The sequence below is a fragment of the Xenopus tropicalis genome, chromosome 4, assembly GCF_000004195.4.
Source record: "Xenopus tropicalis strain Nigerian chromosome 4, UCB_Xtro_10.0, whole genome shotgun sequence".
Taxonomy (NCBI): Eukaryota; Metazoa; Chordata; class Amphibia; order Anura; family Pipidae; genus Xenopus; species Xenopus tropicalis.
Window position 1 is genome coordinate 83,629,080 of NC_030680.2, and position 17,585 is coordinate 83,646,664.

Here is a 17,585-nt window from a genome sequence, read left to right on the forward strand (position 1 = left end):
TATTTATCAAATTTGTGAATTTTATGGGTTTATTGATCAGTTTTCTAGTTTGTGAATGTTAGTCTTTTACTTCTTTGAATAAACTTGCAGTTTAAAAAAAACTCAAATGTTTGCTTACTTATTTAAAAAAAATCAAATATGAAAAAATCAAATAAAAAAACTTAAATGAATATCTCGACATTGTGAGTTTACAAACTCGAAAAAACTTGAAAATGAGAAAAATTTCTAATTGAAAAAACTGGCTTGATTTTGCCCAGAACAACCCCCATTGACATCTACATAAACTTGCAAGCTTTTAGATGTCAATGTTTTACATTCATATTGTTGGATTTTTGGCATTTAATAAATATCGAACATTTCAGTTTTTGAACCTTAATTCAAATATTGTAGTTGTAGTGCAAAAAAATGCGAATCATGGAAAAAATCTGAATTCGAACATTGATAAATTACCCCCTCCGTTTTTTTCAATTCAAATAAACTCAAAATTTTACTAAACTTTAATGCTTTGAATTCATATTTTTCTCATCATCTCTGGGTCTACACACTCAAAAAATGTAAAACATTTTAAAAACTCAAATGAGGTTATCCAATGGAGGATAATACTCATAAGTATTTAGATGAAGTTGAAGTTTTACATTGGAGTTTTTCGATTTTTTTTGCAAATATCAAACGTTCATGTTTTGGAAACCCTGTTAGGGAGTCTTTGGAAAGAATACGCAATGCAGTTTGTTCAAACACTAAAGTATTTTATTTAATCCTATGCGACCATATCATGATATGATAGCCACAAAACATATGTGCATACTATTTACATGTAGAAATCCAAGTTACTTTAGTGCTTAAGAGAACCTGCCATCTCGCCAGGAGTTTGCTTCAAACATACACAAAGTCAACTTGTTTAATATCTTAGAGTTAATGTGAACTGGTAATGCTTCTCTTTTCTTAGGAAGGTGCCATTTTGGCTGCTACTTACATTGGGATGAATTGTATTCTCCACACCCCATTCATTCCCTCTCAAAATATATAAAGTTTTTATATTGTGTGCAAAGTACAACTGACTGGTATTATGAAGATATAGGGATATGATGTGATAACAATATCCCTTTAACTCTATTCTAATCTCCTTCCCAGCTAAGTGTGAATTCATTAAGTGAACTTTACACGGCATATAAAGCAGACAGTCACAGAACACACACTGTCATGTTTCTCTTGCAAACACCTGTGGAAAATAAGTCTTTGTGACTGAATAATCAGCATCTGTAGTAGTTAAGCAGCATGTTGTTTCATTCCCAGGAAAGGTATTACCTTCCATTATATTCCCAGATGATTGTCTTTCTATGCTGTTTTCCAAAGAAGCATTAGGAAGGGCTTTCAAGAACTGTATATCCACAATATTGCTATTTTTAAGAGAGTGTGAATCTGGGGAAACAGTTGGCACCCTCTCTGTGCCACATTTCTCAGCAAATAAATTACTAAATGTAGAAGTGTTATTCCTTGCAGTCACTGCATCCAAAGCAGCTAACTGAATATTTAGCATTTGTGCAGGGCTACAGTAGGAATCTCTCCTGGAAACATTTCTTTGTGCAGTTTGTGGCATGTAGCCCAACATTCGCTCTGCAACATGACTATTAGTACCAATAGTCTCTAAAAATGGTTTGTCCAGGGTGATAACCTCATTATTCTTTACCACACTGCTATATTCTGTAGATGTGTCGGGGTTAATAAAGGATTCTTCTTCACTCTCTTCCACTTCAGTAATATCAGGGTCATAGTAAGAATTGATAAAGCATGGCTTGGAGACATCCATAGTTCCCTAAAATCAACGACACAAGTAAAAAATAAAGTCAATAAAAAAATAAAGCCAAATAAGGTTTTACTCTACTGGGCCGGCCTGCACATCACTACCATGGGTTACATGACCTGTAGCAAACTTTATGGCATTACTTGTTAGAGTCTGGTTTACATGAAAATCTGTTTTAAGCACTGGACAGCTGGGTAACTTTTCACATTTTCTAAATGAAGAGAGTGTAGAATAAATGCGGCATAGAATGAGAAGGTGTTAGGGGTCAAGGTAAAGGCATGGGATTTAAAGCTGCAAAAGTGCAGCTGGATAATGGGCCGCAATATAAAATAAAGTACAGGTGCTAAAGACCAATGAGATTACATAATAAAGGGATCAATGTTTGTCACAGAGCTAGTCCCCTGTAGCAGTCAATCAATATGTAGCATTTAATGGGCATGTGATAAAATTAATGTGGGTTACTGAACATGGGCAAACTTTGTGCCTATGGGGAAAAGGATATTGGTAAAAAAACAGCAAAGTTGAAGAAAAGCTTGGAAGGAACATCAGCAGGGCAAAGTTGGAAAAAGGATGTGGCGTTTATGGAGGAGGGACTGAAGGCCAGTTATATTCATATGTAAAAAACTGAGGATTTTGGTCATGGAAAAATGTACAGAAGTAGAAGAGGATTATGTGCATATAGAGGAACTGATGTTATAACCTTTGCAGTTAATGGTTTTTAGATTACAGAAGAAGCTAATTGTAAAGATATATTTGTAGAAAGAGTGTATAGTATTGGTGACGATGAAGTGTATGCCGCATGCTTATGATAATCATGTACATTGTAGTTAACAGAATACAGTTCCTTTGCTTTGTTCTTTTCATTCATAAAAGCTGGCATTTTGTTTGTCTTGTATGCTACATATACAATCATGGGGCATCTAAATCTATTGATTAAAACAAGTATGACTGTTTCAGAATTTAGGAAAAATATAAGAAAAGTCTAGGTTCTTGTTTAAGAGATTAAAGTCAGATTAAAGTCAGTTGTGTGTTGGTTTCCCCACAAAAATACAGGCAAAGCTGCAGTGGGATACTGCTGATAGGTTCTTCTTAATAAATGAACATTTATTTGCAACATTACATTGACCCCTAAACTGCTTTGACCTCATAATAATGCAAATAAATTGTAATACATTTTTGCACAAAGATTACCTGTAAAGACTGTAACGCTGTGCTCTTTTCAATATGAGGACATTTTTCATGAAGAAAATTCGGGGTTAAGGGTACTAAAACTCTTTTTAGTCTAAATAAAAATGGAAAAAAGGTCAGGACAGTATAGAAAAGTTAAGCAATACAGAAATAACTATAGTCAGTAAGTTTTTCTTTTTGTAACATATAAGGTCTAATTTCCAAAATTCAGGGAAGGGCAGAAATGGTTTTTGTAGGGATGTACCAAATCATCTGTTTTTGGGTTTAGCTGCATCCTGAACTAAATCTGAACCCTCATTTGCATATACAGATGTATAAAATCATGAAATATAAAGCAAGCACGGGAAACACACCTTGTCACATTGTATAAAGTCATGGATTTAATTTGGAGACACACCTTGGACCTGCTTTGAAAAAGGGTTTGGCACCACTGTATTCATGAGGAGCAGGCAGGGGAAGGCAGAAATGCAACCCACCCCCTAACTTGCATAGGAAGCATGGGCGTCAGATACTACCAGAAGGCTAAAATGGAGCACTGTACATAAAAAAATATCTACACCAGGACCATCCACAGGAGTCAATTAAAATCCAATTTTATTTGCTCATTTAAAAGAACAAAGCCTACAATGGAACACTGTACTAACTGCGTGCCTTACACTTACCAGTGCTATGCTCAGATTTGCAGAGAGCAGCAAGCGTGTCATTATAAAGGCTCTATTTTGCATTTATAAGAATTTACATTTTGGCCCGTAGGGATATTACCATCCTGTAGTTTATATAAATATAATACAAAAGAGACATAAAAATCCTGTAACTGATATCCTAGAAAAAAGTATTTTATGATGTCATTAGTTATAATCAGTGCTTACTGATATCATTTTTATCACATGATACACAGAAAATTGTGTATTATAATAAATTAAGTACTCCCTGGTGTAAAATAGTATATCAGAAGTCACCTCGAAGTTCCATGACAAGTATAAGTTATATGGTCATGGAGCTCCTTTGTCCTTATATTTTACAATAGGGGGTACATTATTCACTATATAGATAGAAAAATAGAAGATAGATAGATAGAAACAAAAAAGTACCATACTCAGCAGGCTCAGTGGGAGTAATTGATTTTAATAAACAAACAAAAGAAATTCCTTTGTTTCAATCACATCATCGTGATCTTCCTCAGGTAAAAAACAGGGCAGGATATTTCTAGGACAGAGCCAGACATAGTGAGAGATTTGTGCCTTGACTGCATTGGTGGGTAATGAAAAACTACTCTAAATACAGCACTTTCTGTTTGTTTTTTTGATTAATGGCCTGACGATCTGCCAGGGTTCATATTTAACCAATTTTTTCACTCCAAATTTTGTTTGTGGTTGCACAGGCCATGCTCTGGGGATTATGCCCCTCTCCCCTAAATATGTTGCGTCAATTTCTATAAATGTTTTGATGCTAATGGGGCTGAGAGTTATAGTACAACCAATTATTTTTCTCATCTTAACTTTAAGAAGCCTGACCTATAGTGGCTACTATATGCCAGTTACTTTGTTTATTCTTAGGAATATTAGTAAACATATTTGTAAACTAAGCCTGAGCCTGTCCAAACAAACACTGTTGCTCTTATTGATCCTGATATGTTTTGATAAACTCCCTGCACTGTTTGCACTGTTTCAACCTACATGTGGTAAGTGTTACGAACTGTATGCTTAGGAGCCCAAAAACTGCCAGGAATAATCTCTTAGGTGAGGCAGGAGAGCCCTGCCAACCCCGGTGTTCACCGATGCCCTTTTGGGCTTTCTGGGGCGGGATAGACAGGGATCCTACTCACGGTCAAGGTTATCCTCCAAAAAAGCGGGACAGAAGGGATCAGATGGAATCAATGTCAAGATCAGGCAATGGTCAGTGGCAGGGCCGCCATCAGAAACCACGGGGCCCCTCACAACAAGATTTTCGGGGCCCCTCCTCCCACACTCCCAATGGCCCCTCCCCCAGTGACCCCTCCCATCAATACAAAAGACATACAGACATTGGTAGCCAGGGCCCCCCTAAAACATTGGTGGCCAGGGGTTACATTTTGCATTGGTGCCAGGGCAGGTACCCCCTAAATCATTGCTAGCCAGCCCAGGGCCCCCTAAAACATTGGTTGTCCTCCCCCAAATTACTCATACTATGGCCTGCTCTCCGCTGCTTCCTTCCGCATCCTTCGGCTCCCCCCCAGCGTCCTCCTGTTTCTTCCAAGGCCACCCAAGCATCCTCCTGCTTCCCTCCAGGCCCCTCCAAGCATCCTCCAGCTCCCCCACAGCATCCTTCAGCTCACCCCCCAGGGCCCCCAAGTATCCTTCAGCTCACCCCCCAGGGCCCCCAAGTATCCTTCAGCTCACCTCCCAGGGCCCCCATGTATCCTTCAGCTCACCTCCCAGGGCCCCCAAGTATCCTTCAGCTCACCTCCCAGGGCCCCCAAGTATCCTTCAGCTCACCCCCAGGGCCCCCAAGTATCCTTCAGCTCACCTCCCAGGGCCCCCAAGTATCCTTCAGCTCACCTCCCAGGGCCCCAAGTATCCTCCAGCTCACCTCCCAAGGCCCCCAAGCACCTTCCATTTCCCTCCTTCCCGGCCCCCACCTCCGGTGATGTCCTCCTCTATGTGCCGCGGCTCGCTGCTACTTCTGTGCTTTTATAAGGTTGCGGCCCGTGCGTGTGACGTCAGTACGTACGGGTGCAACCTTATAAAAGCGGAGATGCGGCAGAGTGCCGCGGCACATAGAGGAGGATACAGCTAAAGACAGGGCCCGGGCTTGATGAAAGGGGGCCCGAGCTAAGGAAACTCTAGCGCGGCCGGGCCCCCTTTAAAGCTTGGGCCCGGTACGATCGTACCCCCTGTGCCCCCCTGATGGCGGCCCTGGTCAGTGGCAGGCAGCAGAGGATGGTAAACCAGAAGTCAGGCAAGGAGTCAAAAACCAGTAAATCAGACACAAAAGGAGCTTAGCTAGAAACCGGGAACTCAGGACCAGCTTAGGCAAGGAAAATAAGCAGTGTAGCGCTTTTAACGGTTGAATTTGGCAGCAAAAGCGAGGCGCCAACCCTATTGCACATGTCCGCGCTTCCCAGTACATGCCAGAGCGTGATGAAGAAGCGTGCGTGCAGGAGAGCTCTGTACCAGAGGAGACCGGCACGTCTGAAGGTAGGGATGCCTGCCGGTCTCCCGCTGCTCCTTGATATTATGCTTTTTCAAGTACTTTTCAAGAAGTTATCCAAGCCACTCTTAGAATTTGCTATCATAAGGGCCAGAAGGGCATTCCACAACCTCACTGCACTCAATGTGGAGAACCCTCTACTCTGCTTCAAATGCAAGTTCTGTTCCTCAAAACTAAATGGGGAAAAAAGATGCCCCACTATCTGTCTATAATTAGTGATGAGTAAATTTGTCCTGTTTCACCATAAAATTTGCAAAGCTGCAGAAAAAGTTGCAAAAAGCTGCTTTTTTGATGGGTGTGACTTTCTTGATGCGACCAAGACTTTTTGAAGCAACCATGATGTATTTGATGCAGCTGCAACTTTTTCTTTACACTACAATTTTTTGGGGCAAAATTTTTGGCCCATTTCGTCAAAATATTTGCCAATGGCGAAATGCGAAATTTCACAGCGAATCATCACTATCTATAATGTCTCAGAAAAAACAACCCCAACCATGACTGTTTCCACTATGAATAAATGTAGAACACACTAATAATTACTTCTTATGCTAAGATTATGTTACTAGCCTACTACAAAGTGGTACAAAATTTACCCTGGTCTAGAAACCAAACAGATTAAAAGCTGCATTTGCATTGGTTGCTATGGGATTCTAGACCTGGGCATACTTGCACTTTATTTATATTACCCCAATAGCAACATTACCCTCTATTTTTTTTTTTTTCTTTTATGCACACAACCAAAAAAGTGGGTGGATCAGGAATAGTTTAAAATAACGTGTTTTCACACAAAAATTATTGTGGCACTATAATTTGTTTTGTGTGCTGGATATTTAGAGGAAACATTGCCCAATAGTGTTACATGCTAATAACAGCCTCAGGTGCAGAATTTGTGTTTCTGATCATTAAAATGTATTAGAAGCTCTGATGATTGTGACCTGTGCACTGCAGTGGGATATAAAATGAATGAAGTGTTGTGGTCCAGTGTTAATGGACCAAGCCTTGTGCAGTTCTACTTCTCAGTTTTCCTTTACATTTACCCTCAGTGCCACTACTACTACAAAAAAAGTATAGTAAAAATAATACATACCTAGCTTGTATTGACTTTTTGCACAGTAAAGTCAAAGTAAAAGCTGACAAGATCATAACACCAAAACTTATTCCCACTAAGAGCTTTGTATAATCATACAGACTTTTATCTAGAAAACAAAAGGTTTACATTTGTAAGGTGACCTTCAAGGCTAAAATTGTAAATATATGTTCAAGCAAAATCTCTCTCAGCTGCAGTATATTTATTTCCTGAGTTTTTATTAGCCTAAGAAAATCAAAGTAGCCATTTTGTCTATAGCTAAAAAAAGAAAATTAGTTTAAAAGTCACCATTGCTACGGTTACTAATCCCTCATTTCTTCGTTTTCACTTTGAATGTTTGGAGTTAATGTTACAGTGGGCTGTGATCCTAATATATTACTTTAACTGAGTACACTGTTTAGGTATAACTCTTATAAACCAAGTAGGATCTGTTTCAGTGGCTTAATTTGCCACTCTCTGCTACTATAGGTATTTTTCTAACCCCTTTTGCTTGATGATAAATAGTTTTTTAAATTCAGTTGGATAGATATAATAAAGATAAATGTATCTCCTGCTTTAAGTTGAAATTTTTTACCAGATCTCAACTTATTATGTTCTTGTGTCTTTACTTTTAAACTAGGTAAGAGATTTACCTGAAGGTAATGTTGCACATCTAGGGGCAGATTTATCAAAAAGTGAGTTTAGAACTTAATACATAGAAACTCACCCACATTCTATTCAGTCATATGTGATTTTTAGAAGCTTATTTATCAATGGGTAAAAGTTAGAGCTCACCGTTTGATAAATATGCTTCTAAACATCCAATAGGAATGAATAGAGAGTGGGTGAGTTTTATGCATCAAGCTCTGCCCCTTGATAAATCTGTAATTTTACCTGATGTCATTTTTTTTTACCATAAAACAGGAGAAAAAAAACCTGAGATTAAGGGGCTGATTTACTAAAATTCATTCTTTTCGGGCCTACAAAGTCATATAAACTTAATATGGTATACATTAGAATTAAACTCAATCATTATTGTATTTATAAAATGTTATGATAATGCTTTTATCAGTCGTATTAAAATGTCAAGTTCCCACTGGAAAATCACAAATTATTCACCTTAAAACAGAGGTTCGTTTTCATGAATCCTTTTATATTTTTTCTAAATAGGAATTGCTCCAGCAGCCATATTAGGAGCACTGGTGCTCATTATTCGGAAAACAATAAAAATATTAATGTTTCACTTAAAACTGGGTGAAACAGAAACAATGATGGGGTTAACTTCCCCTTGAAAATGGGTGAAATAGAAACAATGATGGGGTTAACTTCCCCTTGAAAATGGGTGAAATAGAAACAATGATGGGATTAACATCCCCTTAAAAATGTCAAGGACAGGCTGTCACTGACTATTCATCTACTATTCTAAGCCTCCATAGGATTCAATGGTACTCGACAGATCAAACCTGCCAAACTTTTTTTTGCCAAAAAAATTTAACTAAACATTAATAAATCACAAATTATGGGAGATATTTTAGGAAAAAAAAAATCTAATTTTTTGGAAAAAATATCGGGGACAAACCCGAGTACTGGTAAAAAAAAAAACAACTTTTATTCAAACTTGCTTAGTAAATGTGCCCCTAAATGTTTCCATTTAGTAAATGAAATTCAGTGAATTATATAACCTTGTTTAGTGTGCCCTTGGATATTTACTGCTTTCTTGTAGGGATATTCTATGGTTTACAGTTGTCATAAATAGGAGCCAAACTTATGTGTCTTTACAAACATATACAAGAGGAGAGCACAGGGGCTGTATGAAACATATATGTAGTCTGATTCAAACATCTATTTTGTTTTCAAATGTCACAATGACCCCATATCTAATGTGAATTCAATTTACAGTGCTTCAGAAGACAAAAAAAAAAAATGTAGCAGCTTTATGCACTGAGACTGTTCCCTATAGTTATCAACTGAGAGATCAGTTTTAATTCCTGCAGCACACGGAGTAATGGAAACTGTTCTTTCTTGGACAAGTCTCTGATTATAGACAAAGTTCACAAGGGGTGCAATCAAGCGTAAAAAAATGTTTAAAAATATCTGCCTCACAGAGGGAAGCAAGGGCCAATATGAGGCCAACAGAGGCATTGCCTTCACAAATCTGAATCTTGGGCTATGCATCTGGTTTCTGACCTAGCAACACTATAGTAGACCATGTTGCACTAGAAACAATTCCTGTTTTGCACTGTTAAACCCTAATACACCACCCTATGATTTAGGGTCCTAATTCAAAGGCTAGAGGATATGTACTGCTAAATACATGTGCATATAGCCCCCAAAGATCACCATTCCATTCCCTAATTACATGGTACCAACTGTGGTCTTGGAGCAGTGGCAGTCTAATTAGGGAGAAGGGCCATTTGCTGCCCTAGATACTCTTGAAAGCCCAGCTTGAAGGTCAGTTAGGGTGAGATTTGGGGTTAATATTTTTTCGAAGATTTTTTTTAAATTGTTACCAAACTATGACCAAAGGCTGGACAGTAGTCCTTACCAATGGATACAGCTTTAAGAGGGCTTGAACTGAAAATGTGTATAAACCAATACAGCTTATTGGACCACACTATGGTACAATGATATTCAGAAATAAATACCAAGAGATGTAATGCACAGTGAATATTTACCCTTTTTAAGTAATATATGTTTTCCACAAGGACCTTCTCCAGCTTTTGTTGAAGCAGTTAGACAAACTGTATAAAGTGCTCCCGAATGTAACTGGTCAAATGTATATTCCTTTGTTGTTGATTCTGCCAAGCAAACACAATAGTAGTTAAAGGCCATCTATAGTGATATGATGCTGTACAGTCAGATATTTGTTGCTGTCTCCTGCATAAAAACTTTAGATTTGGATAATGAGTAACTGTGGTCAAAAGAAAACACTAGTACTACCCTCATTGCCCTGTTGTTTGAAGTACCTTATCCAGAAATCTCAGAATTACAGCATGGCTATCTCCAGTAGACTCCATTTTAATCAAATAATTAATATTTTTCTCTAAAATAAAACAGTACCTTGTACTTAATGATACCTGAGCTGCATGAATCCATATTGGAGGTAAAACACTCCTACTGGATTTCATTAAAAATTTAAATATTTAGTAGAGTTCTTATAAACAGTGCCAGGGGGCAAGACAAATCATTTTTACTATTTTTGCCTTGTTTTGAGAAGTTGTAGCCGGTAGTTCTTCAGTAGGAGGCAAACACATCAATCCCATGGAACTTAAAGGTTTATATACCAACCTAAAGGTTTAGCATCTCTATAGTTATAATGACCCAGGCCTTCAGTTGTCACAATGTGGAATGTGTTAGGAGTGTCAATGACACTCCATATGCTCAGTGTGCTCTGAGCATCTGTTGAGAAGCTAATCTTTTGAGTTGTAGCAAATTATCAAGCAGAAAATTAGGTTTGCCTGTCAAAGAGGGTGATGCTATAGGACTGATTATTATTTTGTGATACTAATTGCACTGGTTTCATACGTGCCAAGCAATAAAAGTATTTTTTACTTTTTAGCCTTATATCATGACATTTATATTCTAAATATACAATATATTTTGAGTCAGTCCCTAAGCTCAGTAAATGAAGCAGCACAGAGCAGGTGAAGTGAATCAGCAGAAAATAAGTGAAGGAGCTACTGGGGCATCTTTGGAGGCACAAATCTTCCCTGCTAAAGGGCTGTGGTTGCCTTGGGCTGGTACAGAAGCCCAAAACATAAAGTACATCATTTCTAGACTACTTCTTTAGTTAGGCTTTAGTTCTTCTTTAAGTGTCCTGCTAAAACTTGGGTGAATAGAAAGGAAAAATATAGAATCTTTTTGATATATCTAACTGGGATGTAGCAGTTTCAGTCATGCCCCATTATCACTTTGACCTTAGTGAGTTAATTAATGTGGCCATCAATTTTAGAGCTTTTGACACAGGGACACAGAAGCAGCGGTGAAAATTGCCTAAATGCCATATGCCTTAATATCTGCAAAGTGCTGTTAGAGTGCACATTAATGTGCAATAAATGTTATCCTACCAGTACTTTTACTCCTGTAATCCAATCTTGCAAATTTGTATTTTTGTGACATTGTCTCTCTTAAATGCAATTTCTCTCTTCACTACAACAATTTATCAACTTTGCAGCCATGGATCTTCTAGTTGGTACTAGAAGAAGAGATATTATTAGCCAATTATCTTTATATATGAGAGGAAACTGGAGGAACCGGATGAAACCCATATACTGCTTGTCTGCTTGTCACTGGGAAATATTTCATTTTTTTGTGGCTGGTATATAGCAAAACCTAGACTTTTGGTGACTTACAATTCAGTGTCTGTGAAACTAGGAATGACAGTATTAAAATGTTTGATGTTTAACAGCCTGAATATCTGTAAGTAAGGCATTTCTCCATGACAACTTTCCAATTTCTGTTTATGTTTAGAAACTCTCTTCTCCGTTCCTATGATCACAACACTGTCACAATAAGAACAGCAATAGCAGGTTGGTGGCAGGTACACTGCAGGAAGTGGAATAGGCATACCTGGTTGCAGAAAAAGATAAGAGGAAGTGGCTATCCACATATGAAAGAAGTGTGCATAACTATATGTTTCTTAATTTTCAGCCTGTTCTTTGTTTCAGTTGGGTCAACCCAGGTAGGTTAAATAAAATCAAGTGCTGGAATGAACATGTATAGTTTCAGATCATAAGCTCTTTTGAGCAGGGCCCTTCTTTACCCCTTGTATTGGTTTTGGGTGTTTTGTATATTTTCTTGCATGTTAATGTATACACCATTTATTTTAAAACACTGCAGAAAATGTTGGTGTTTTAAAAATAGGTTTTGATAATAACAAAAATATGCTGTTTGCAGCAAAATATACATTAGGGATTTCCACCCTGTAACTTTACATATAAGATCTAAAACTCCCAGAATTCTAAAACAGCCTGTAGTTATGTAAAATGTTAGAACACTGTCTTTGAAGGGGTGCAGTTTTGACATCACCACTCTGGCTTTCTCGATTTTTCTATCGTAAAGCCACAATCCTTCAATTTGATTTGATTAGACTGCCACCTTGTGGACAGATAGTGCACCATTTGAAAGTAATATGTACTAAGCAGCTTCCTATTTTAGCCCTTAAGTCTCCTTCTTTTTGCTAGCTATATATATACATATATAGTCAAGGTGTGTGTCCGCACTCTAAACCAGTTTAACAAATGGGTGCTGATGTCAAAATATGTAAATACCTATAAACAGGAACAGCACACCATTCCACAGAAATTCTTCTATTTATTCATAAAATAACATTACATATACAACATAAAATAACACATTTAATATTTTATTACATGCTGATATTTAGAATTAGTGTCTGTTGAGGCCTTGCAACAAATGTTTGAACTGCCCTAACAGAGTTATACTTACAGGGCCAGTTTTAGAGCACAGAAATCATTTAGTCTGGGTCCACCTTCTTATCGCAAGAGTGCTAGGGAAGAATGCTAATAAAAGTACCAAAGGACAGATTATATTAACATTTGTTAGTACATCAGACAATATATACATCAGGTATGTCCAACCTGCTGCCTTCAACTCTAAGCATCCTACCTGCAGCAGAAACCTAGAAGCTAATGATCAACAAAAGCGTCACAGGTTGGTCATCCCTTAATTACATAATTCTTCTTATATTAAGGACGCCAGCTCCAATACAATGCTAGAGTTTCAAATTGTGACATTTAATAGCGGCAATCCTAAAATCATATCCTGTTAGCCCTCATGTTTTCCTTATTATTCTTATGGCTTCTCATAATGTAATATTTCTGTTCATATGTATTTACCATATTTGGTAGTTTCTCCATTTGAATCTTCAGTCAGATGCAGTGTGTAGCCAGAAATGAAGCCTTTTCTATCACACAAAGGAATCTCTTCCCACTGAATCAGTGTCTGGTCTCCGGTGGATTTTTTAATAATTTTATCTGGACCGGCTTTAGGTTCTAAGTATAAAGAAATAAGCAGTTTTAAAGTTTAAAGCATGATTTGGGGTCACAAATACATTACCTTAGTCCCTTTGTTTAATGTATATTGAAGCAGTAGAAATCTTAAAGGGGTTGTTCACCTTCAATGTCCAAATCTTATTAAACCACCAACAATGCTCTCAATGTGTTAGAAAATCCATAGTCCATATTCCAAAAAAGTAAAAAGACCATTGTAAAAGCTAGTTTATATACCTTTGAAATCTGTCATTCTCCTGTCTGTCTGGTCGGTTTTCTGAAGGGAAGGAAGTGGCCTATTTTGAATCTGACACACTGCAACCAAGCAGTCATCTGAATGACTGGAAGATGAATAGAAAGTTAAGTAATAAAAAGTAATTGTAGCCTCACAGAGCAATACTTTTTTTGATTGCCAGATTCACTGATCCCTATTTCAAAGCTGCAAAGAGCCAAAAGAGGAAGGCAGATCATTCAAAGACTGTAAAAATGAAGACCAGTAAAAACTTGCTTAGAATAGGACATTCTACTCAACATCTATTCAAACATATTAGAAGTTTATGTGAACTACCTCTGTGAGTCTGTGTTGCTGGGATAATGGGACATTCTTAAGTTTTGGCATATATTTTATTCAATACTGCTTGGGATTGTAATATAGCAATATGTTGAAGGAGAGTGCTCCCGGCTCCAGCAAGGCAAACTTAAAGACAGCATGCAGGATAAAATTTATAAACTGATAGAAAAAAAAAAAAATAAGATCCATTTGTTGCACCGCTTCTCTAGTTATTCAGTTTCATGAATCTGGACAGCTAGAGAGTGGTGCAACGAATGGACCTTCTTTCTTTTTTCTGTCTGCTTGGAATTGTTACTTGGCATCAGTGCTGCTAGGACATACTGTATTTAAGGCCGTGTCTAGAGCAGTGGCATAACTACACAGGAAGCAGACCCCATGGTAGAGGGCCTGGGCCACTAGATCTGCTTCCTCTACAGTTGATAACATTTGCCCATATACTACAATCTCTGAAAGGTAATTTGACATAATTGGGATTATTTACTTTATAATCCACAGAAAGGTCCCTAAGAGTGAACATTCTCTAATTAGAAAATATGATAACTCATGATTTTAGTTTGGTTTATATTATGGTATATAGCCCAAATACAGGGAGACACACAGGAAGATTTGATTCCTGTCATAAATCTTCCCTTCCGCTTGCAACAAGACTCCTGCAAAATGAAAATGCCCTGCCCTTGCCTAACGTATATTATGCAGCAATCCAGCTTAATCAAAGTAAAATTGTCTTCTTTTCCTACTATTAAGCTCCTCTGAAGGTTAGGCAAGAAAAAGGAATTTTGTGTGACCTTTGTTGCCCAGAGTAGATATGCACTACCGCGGGCAACAAATCACTCTGTGTGCCAGTACCCTAGGAATTCTTCTGCTTTAGGCCCACATGTAATAGCACCCTACTGTACAAAACCGTAACAATCCCTGTAGCTGGTATTTTGTGTCTGGTAATTATATTAAAAGGAGAGAAATATCACAGACAAAAGGGAGCTGGTATATCTTACAGAAAAGGTGTCAGTCTTGGGTACTACCAGGATCATGGTACTTTAATGTAGACTAGCATAGGTAGTTTTCCTTGTGCAATAATGGACACAAAGAGGGTATTTGTTCATATACATAAATCTGACAAACACCAAAAATCCATGTTTGTCCAATGGGCACTTTCTCTGCTAGTTGCCTTTTAATGTTATTGCTTAAAATCCTCATATTCAAACAATTATCAGAAGTCACATTGTTTGTGAAAAGAAAAAAATAGTTCTCCAGAGTCCTTTCAAACTCTATAATCAGTGTTGATGAAATAAGAAAACTCTGCTAAGGTGATATTGGGCTTGTATTGCTCATTTATTTGTACAAATTTTTGAAAGGCATACTCAAGAACCATGAGGAGCACACTCTCTCAAGACGTATTTCCCTCCAGAAAATAACAGCCTGTCCACTTGCATCCTCCCCCACCCCCAAAATTGAAAAATGACATGCTAGCTCGCCCACATACACCCTGCCCAAAACTGACTGAATTTTCCCTCCACACCAGGCTATTCTCCAGCACCACCCAACAATTACACACACAAAAAAGACTTACTTCTCCCTCCTCACATACCATACCCTCCCTGCAGATCTCCTTCAACACTGCACTGACTTTACCTTCCTATACAAGCTCTCCACAAAGCCCTGCTCCCTTCCTCACATAACATTCTCACATAGCAGTTCCCTGCCTCCTCCTATTCCTTAAGTGTTACACCTCCTTCAAGCCAGTGACAGGCAGCTCTCTCCTTACATGCCCCCCAACACAAACACAAAAAAATAATAAATGTTCCCTTTCATCTCTCAAGTAAGCCCCTTCAGATAACAGAATTCTCCCTCCTTGCTAGCTGACACACCAGATCCCAAAAAGCGACAGGAGATTTCTCCTCACATGCTGCCCCCCCCCCCCACCAGAAAAAGCAGTGGATACGCAAAATAACCTCTCCTTGATAGGAAGGCTCAGAGGCAGACTGCCAGTAGTTTGTTTGCCGTATTATAAGGAATTGCAGTGGTAGTGTTTTGGGGGGGTCAGACCCCCCCCCTCTCCAGGAGAGGGCCCATAGTGAAGTATAGGCTAAGCAAAGGGATCCATTCTAAGGTGAATATCTCATCAACTGTACATTTATATGGCAAAGCTTGTTTTTTTACATGAACTTTTTACATTTCTGAATGTTATACAAAGGTGAACAACCCCTAATGAATCAGATAAGTAAGTGTAGGACTGCCCAGACTGGGGATGACTTTGACGTAGTTGGCCAGCTTAAAGTATACTGTAATATATGGACAAATTATCCCTGTTTTGCTTAAAGGGGAAGGCATATCTTGGTAACTTAATGCACAGAATGTCTTAATGTCATATATATATTGATAATGGGCTAGCGTAAAGGACCTCTGGGTGTCATCCTTCATGTTACCGGTGTCAAATTGGTGTTATTGTGGAGTAAAAACATATTCAGGGGACACAATCTTATCCCAGTTCCATATGCTAACACTACAGCACAAACAAATCCAATCACAGTGAAAAATTAAAAGGTAAAACAAAGTTGAAAGCAGTCAAACAAATGAGAAATGACTAACTAGGTCAATCAACCTTTTATAGCCTTAAAATCGACATGGAGAACATGCAAAATTGAGAATCTGTCTATGCTTCACGCTTATGCATACCTTCCATACTTTAATCTTGTACATGAAATGAATCATGTTTAGATTCAATTTCAATTAAATCTAAAGCACTTAATGCCATTTTTCTAGGTGGGTCAAGTGTTTCTTTCTTCTGTCCAATTATCAGTAATGCAAGGGAGGAAGGTAGTACATTTTATTTTAGTATAGTGGGTAAGATGTTGCATTTTTAATGCATTAAGAGGGGTGCACCCTAGTCCCCTTCATACCATCCTAAAAGGGTATGAGTGCCTAATAGCTTGTAACAATAAATGGGCCTGATGAGTTTTCAGTTTGCATCTTATTTGTCCTAATATTAGTATTAGTATATCAAAATAACAACTATATACTTGTAAAGTATTCCACTAGTAAATGACTACATGATTCCATAAAATAAATTCATTTGTAAACTGTTAAGTCCAAATGTATGTTTATGGCATATAGTGCATTTTTATGCATTTTAAACAGTGGGTGCAATGGGTTGCCCTTTATACACATAAAGACAGAGCAATGATACAGCAGGAAACATCTTTTCCACTGGTCTTGGCCACACAACAACACATATACAAAGAATGCAGGTGGGGGAAGTTATCACTTTCTTTTATGCTGTTAATTTATACAACTGCTACCAGCCACATCCTGACACAGGAAAACAAGAGAATACTTTCACCAAAGTAATAATGCTTTGTGACTCTCTGTCTCGACATGCCAAATTCGTCTCACCACAGAGTTTCCAAAGCAGAGCTGTCAGCCATTTAAACATGACAAAAACTTTTAATATTACTGCAAAAAACAGTGCCAGCTTTAAAGTAAAACATTAACCCAAATATATGATGTAGAATGATTGTCTTTTTATAGTGCAGTGATGCTTTTGCATAATATACTACCATACCCCTTTGTTTCATATTAGGGAAAGAGAAGAAGTGGGACAGTTTTTTTTTAAGTCTTTAATTCCAAATACATCAAATTATGATTGTTTGTCAGATACACTTTGCCAGTGGTGTAACTATGTATACAGCAGAACCCCCAGTCCGGGGTCTAATGGGGCCTAGACTTTGGGATCTGTACCGTAGTTCCCCCTGCCTGGGACCT

General features: G+C 37.9%; 1 protein-coding gene across 2 annotated transcripts in view; it reads right to left on the minus strand.

Annotated features, from left to right (window-relative positions):
• Window positions 1-734: 734 nt before the first annotated feature.
• LOC100498117 (interleukin-12 receptor subunit beta-2) overlaps window positions 735-17,585 on the minus strand; it is a 47,774-nt gene continuing 30,923 nt past the window's right edge. For both annotated transcript variants that reach the window (XM_031900879.1, XM_031900878.1), the window contains exons 12-16: window positions 13,103-13,258; window positions 9,920-10,042; window positions 7,266-7,374; window positions 2,993-3,083; window positions 735-1,813 (exon numbers count right to left, since the gene is read on the minus strand). In XM_031900879.1, coding sequence (XP_031756739.1) covers window positions 1,199-1,813; window positions 2,993-3,083; window positions 7,266-7,374; window positions 9,920-10,042; window positions 13,103-13,258 — 1,094 coding nt within the window. In that variant the 3' untranslated portion in view covers window positions 735-1,198. The remainder of the gene's footprint in view (window positions 1,814-2,992; window positions 3,084-7,265; window positions 7,375-9,919; window positions 10,043-13,102; window positions 13,259-17,585) is intronic.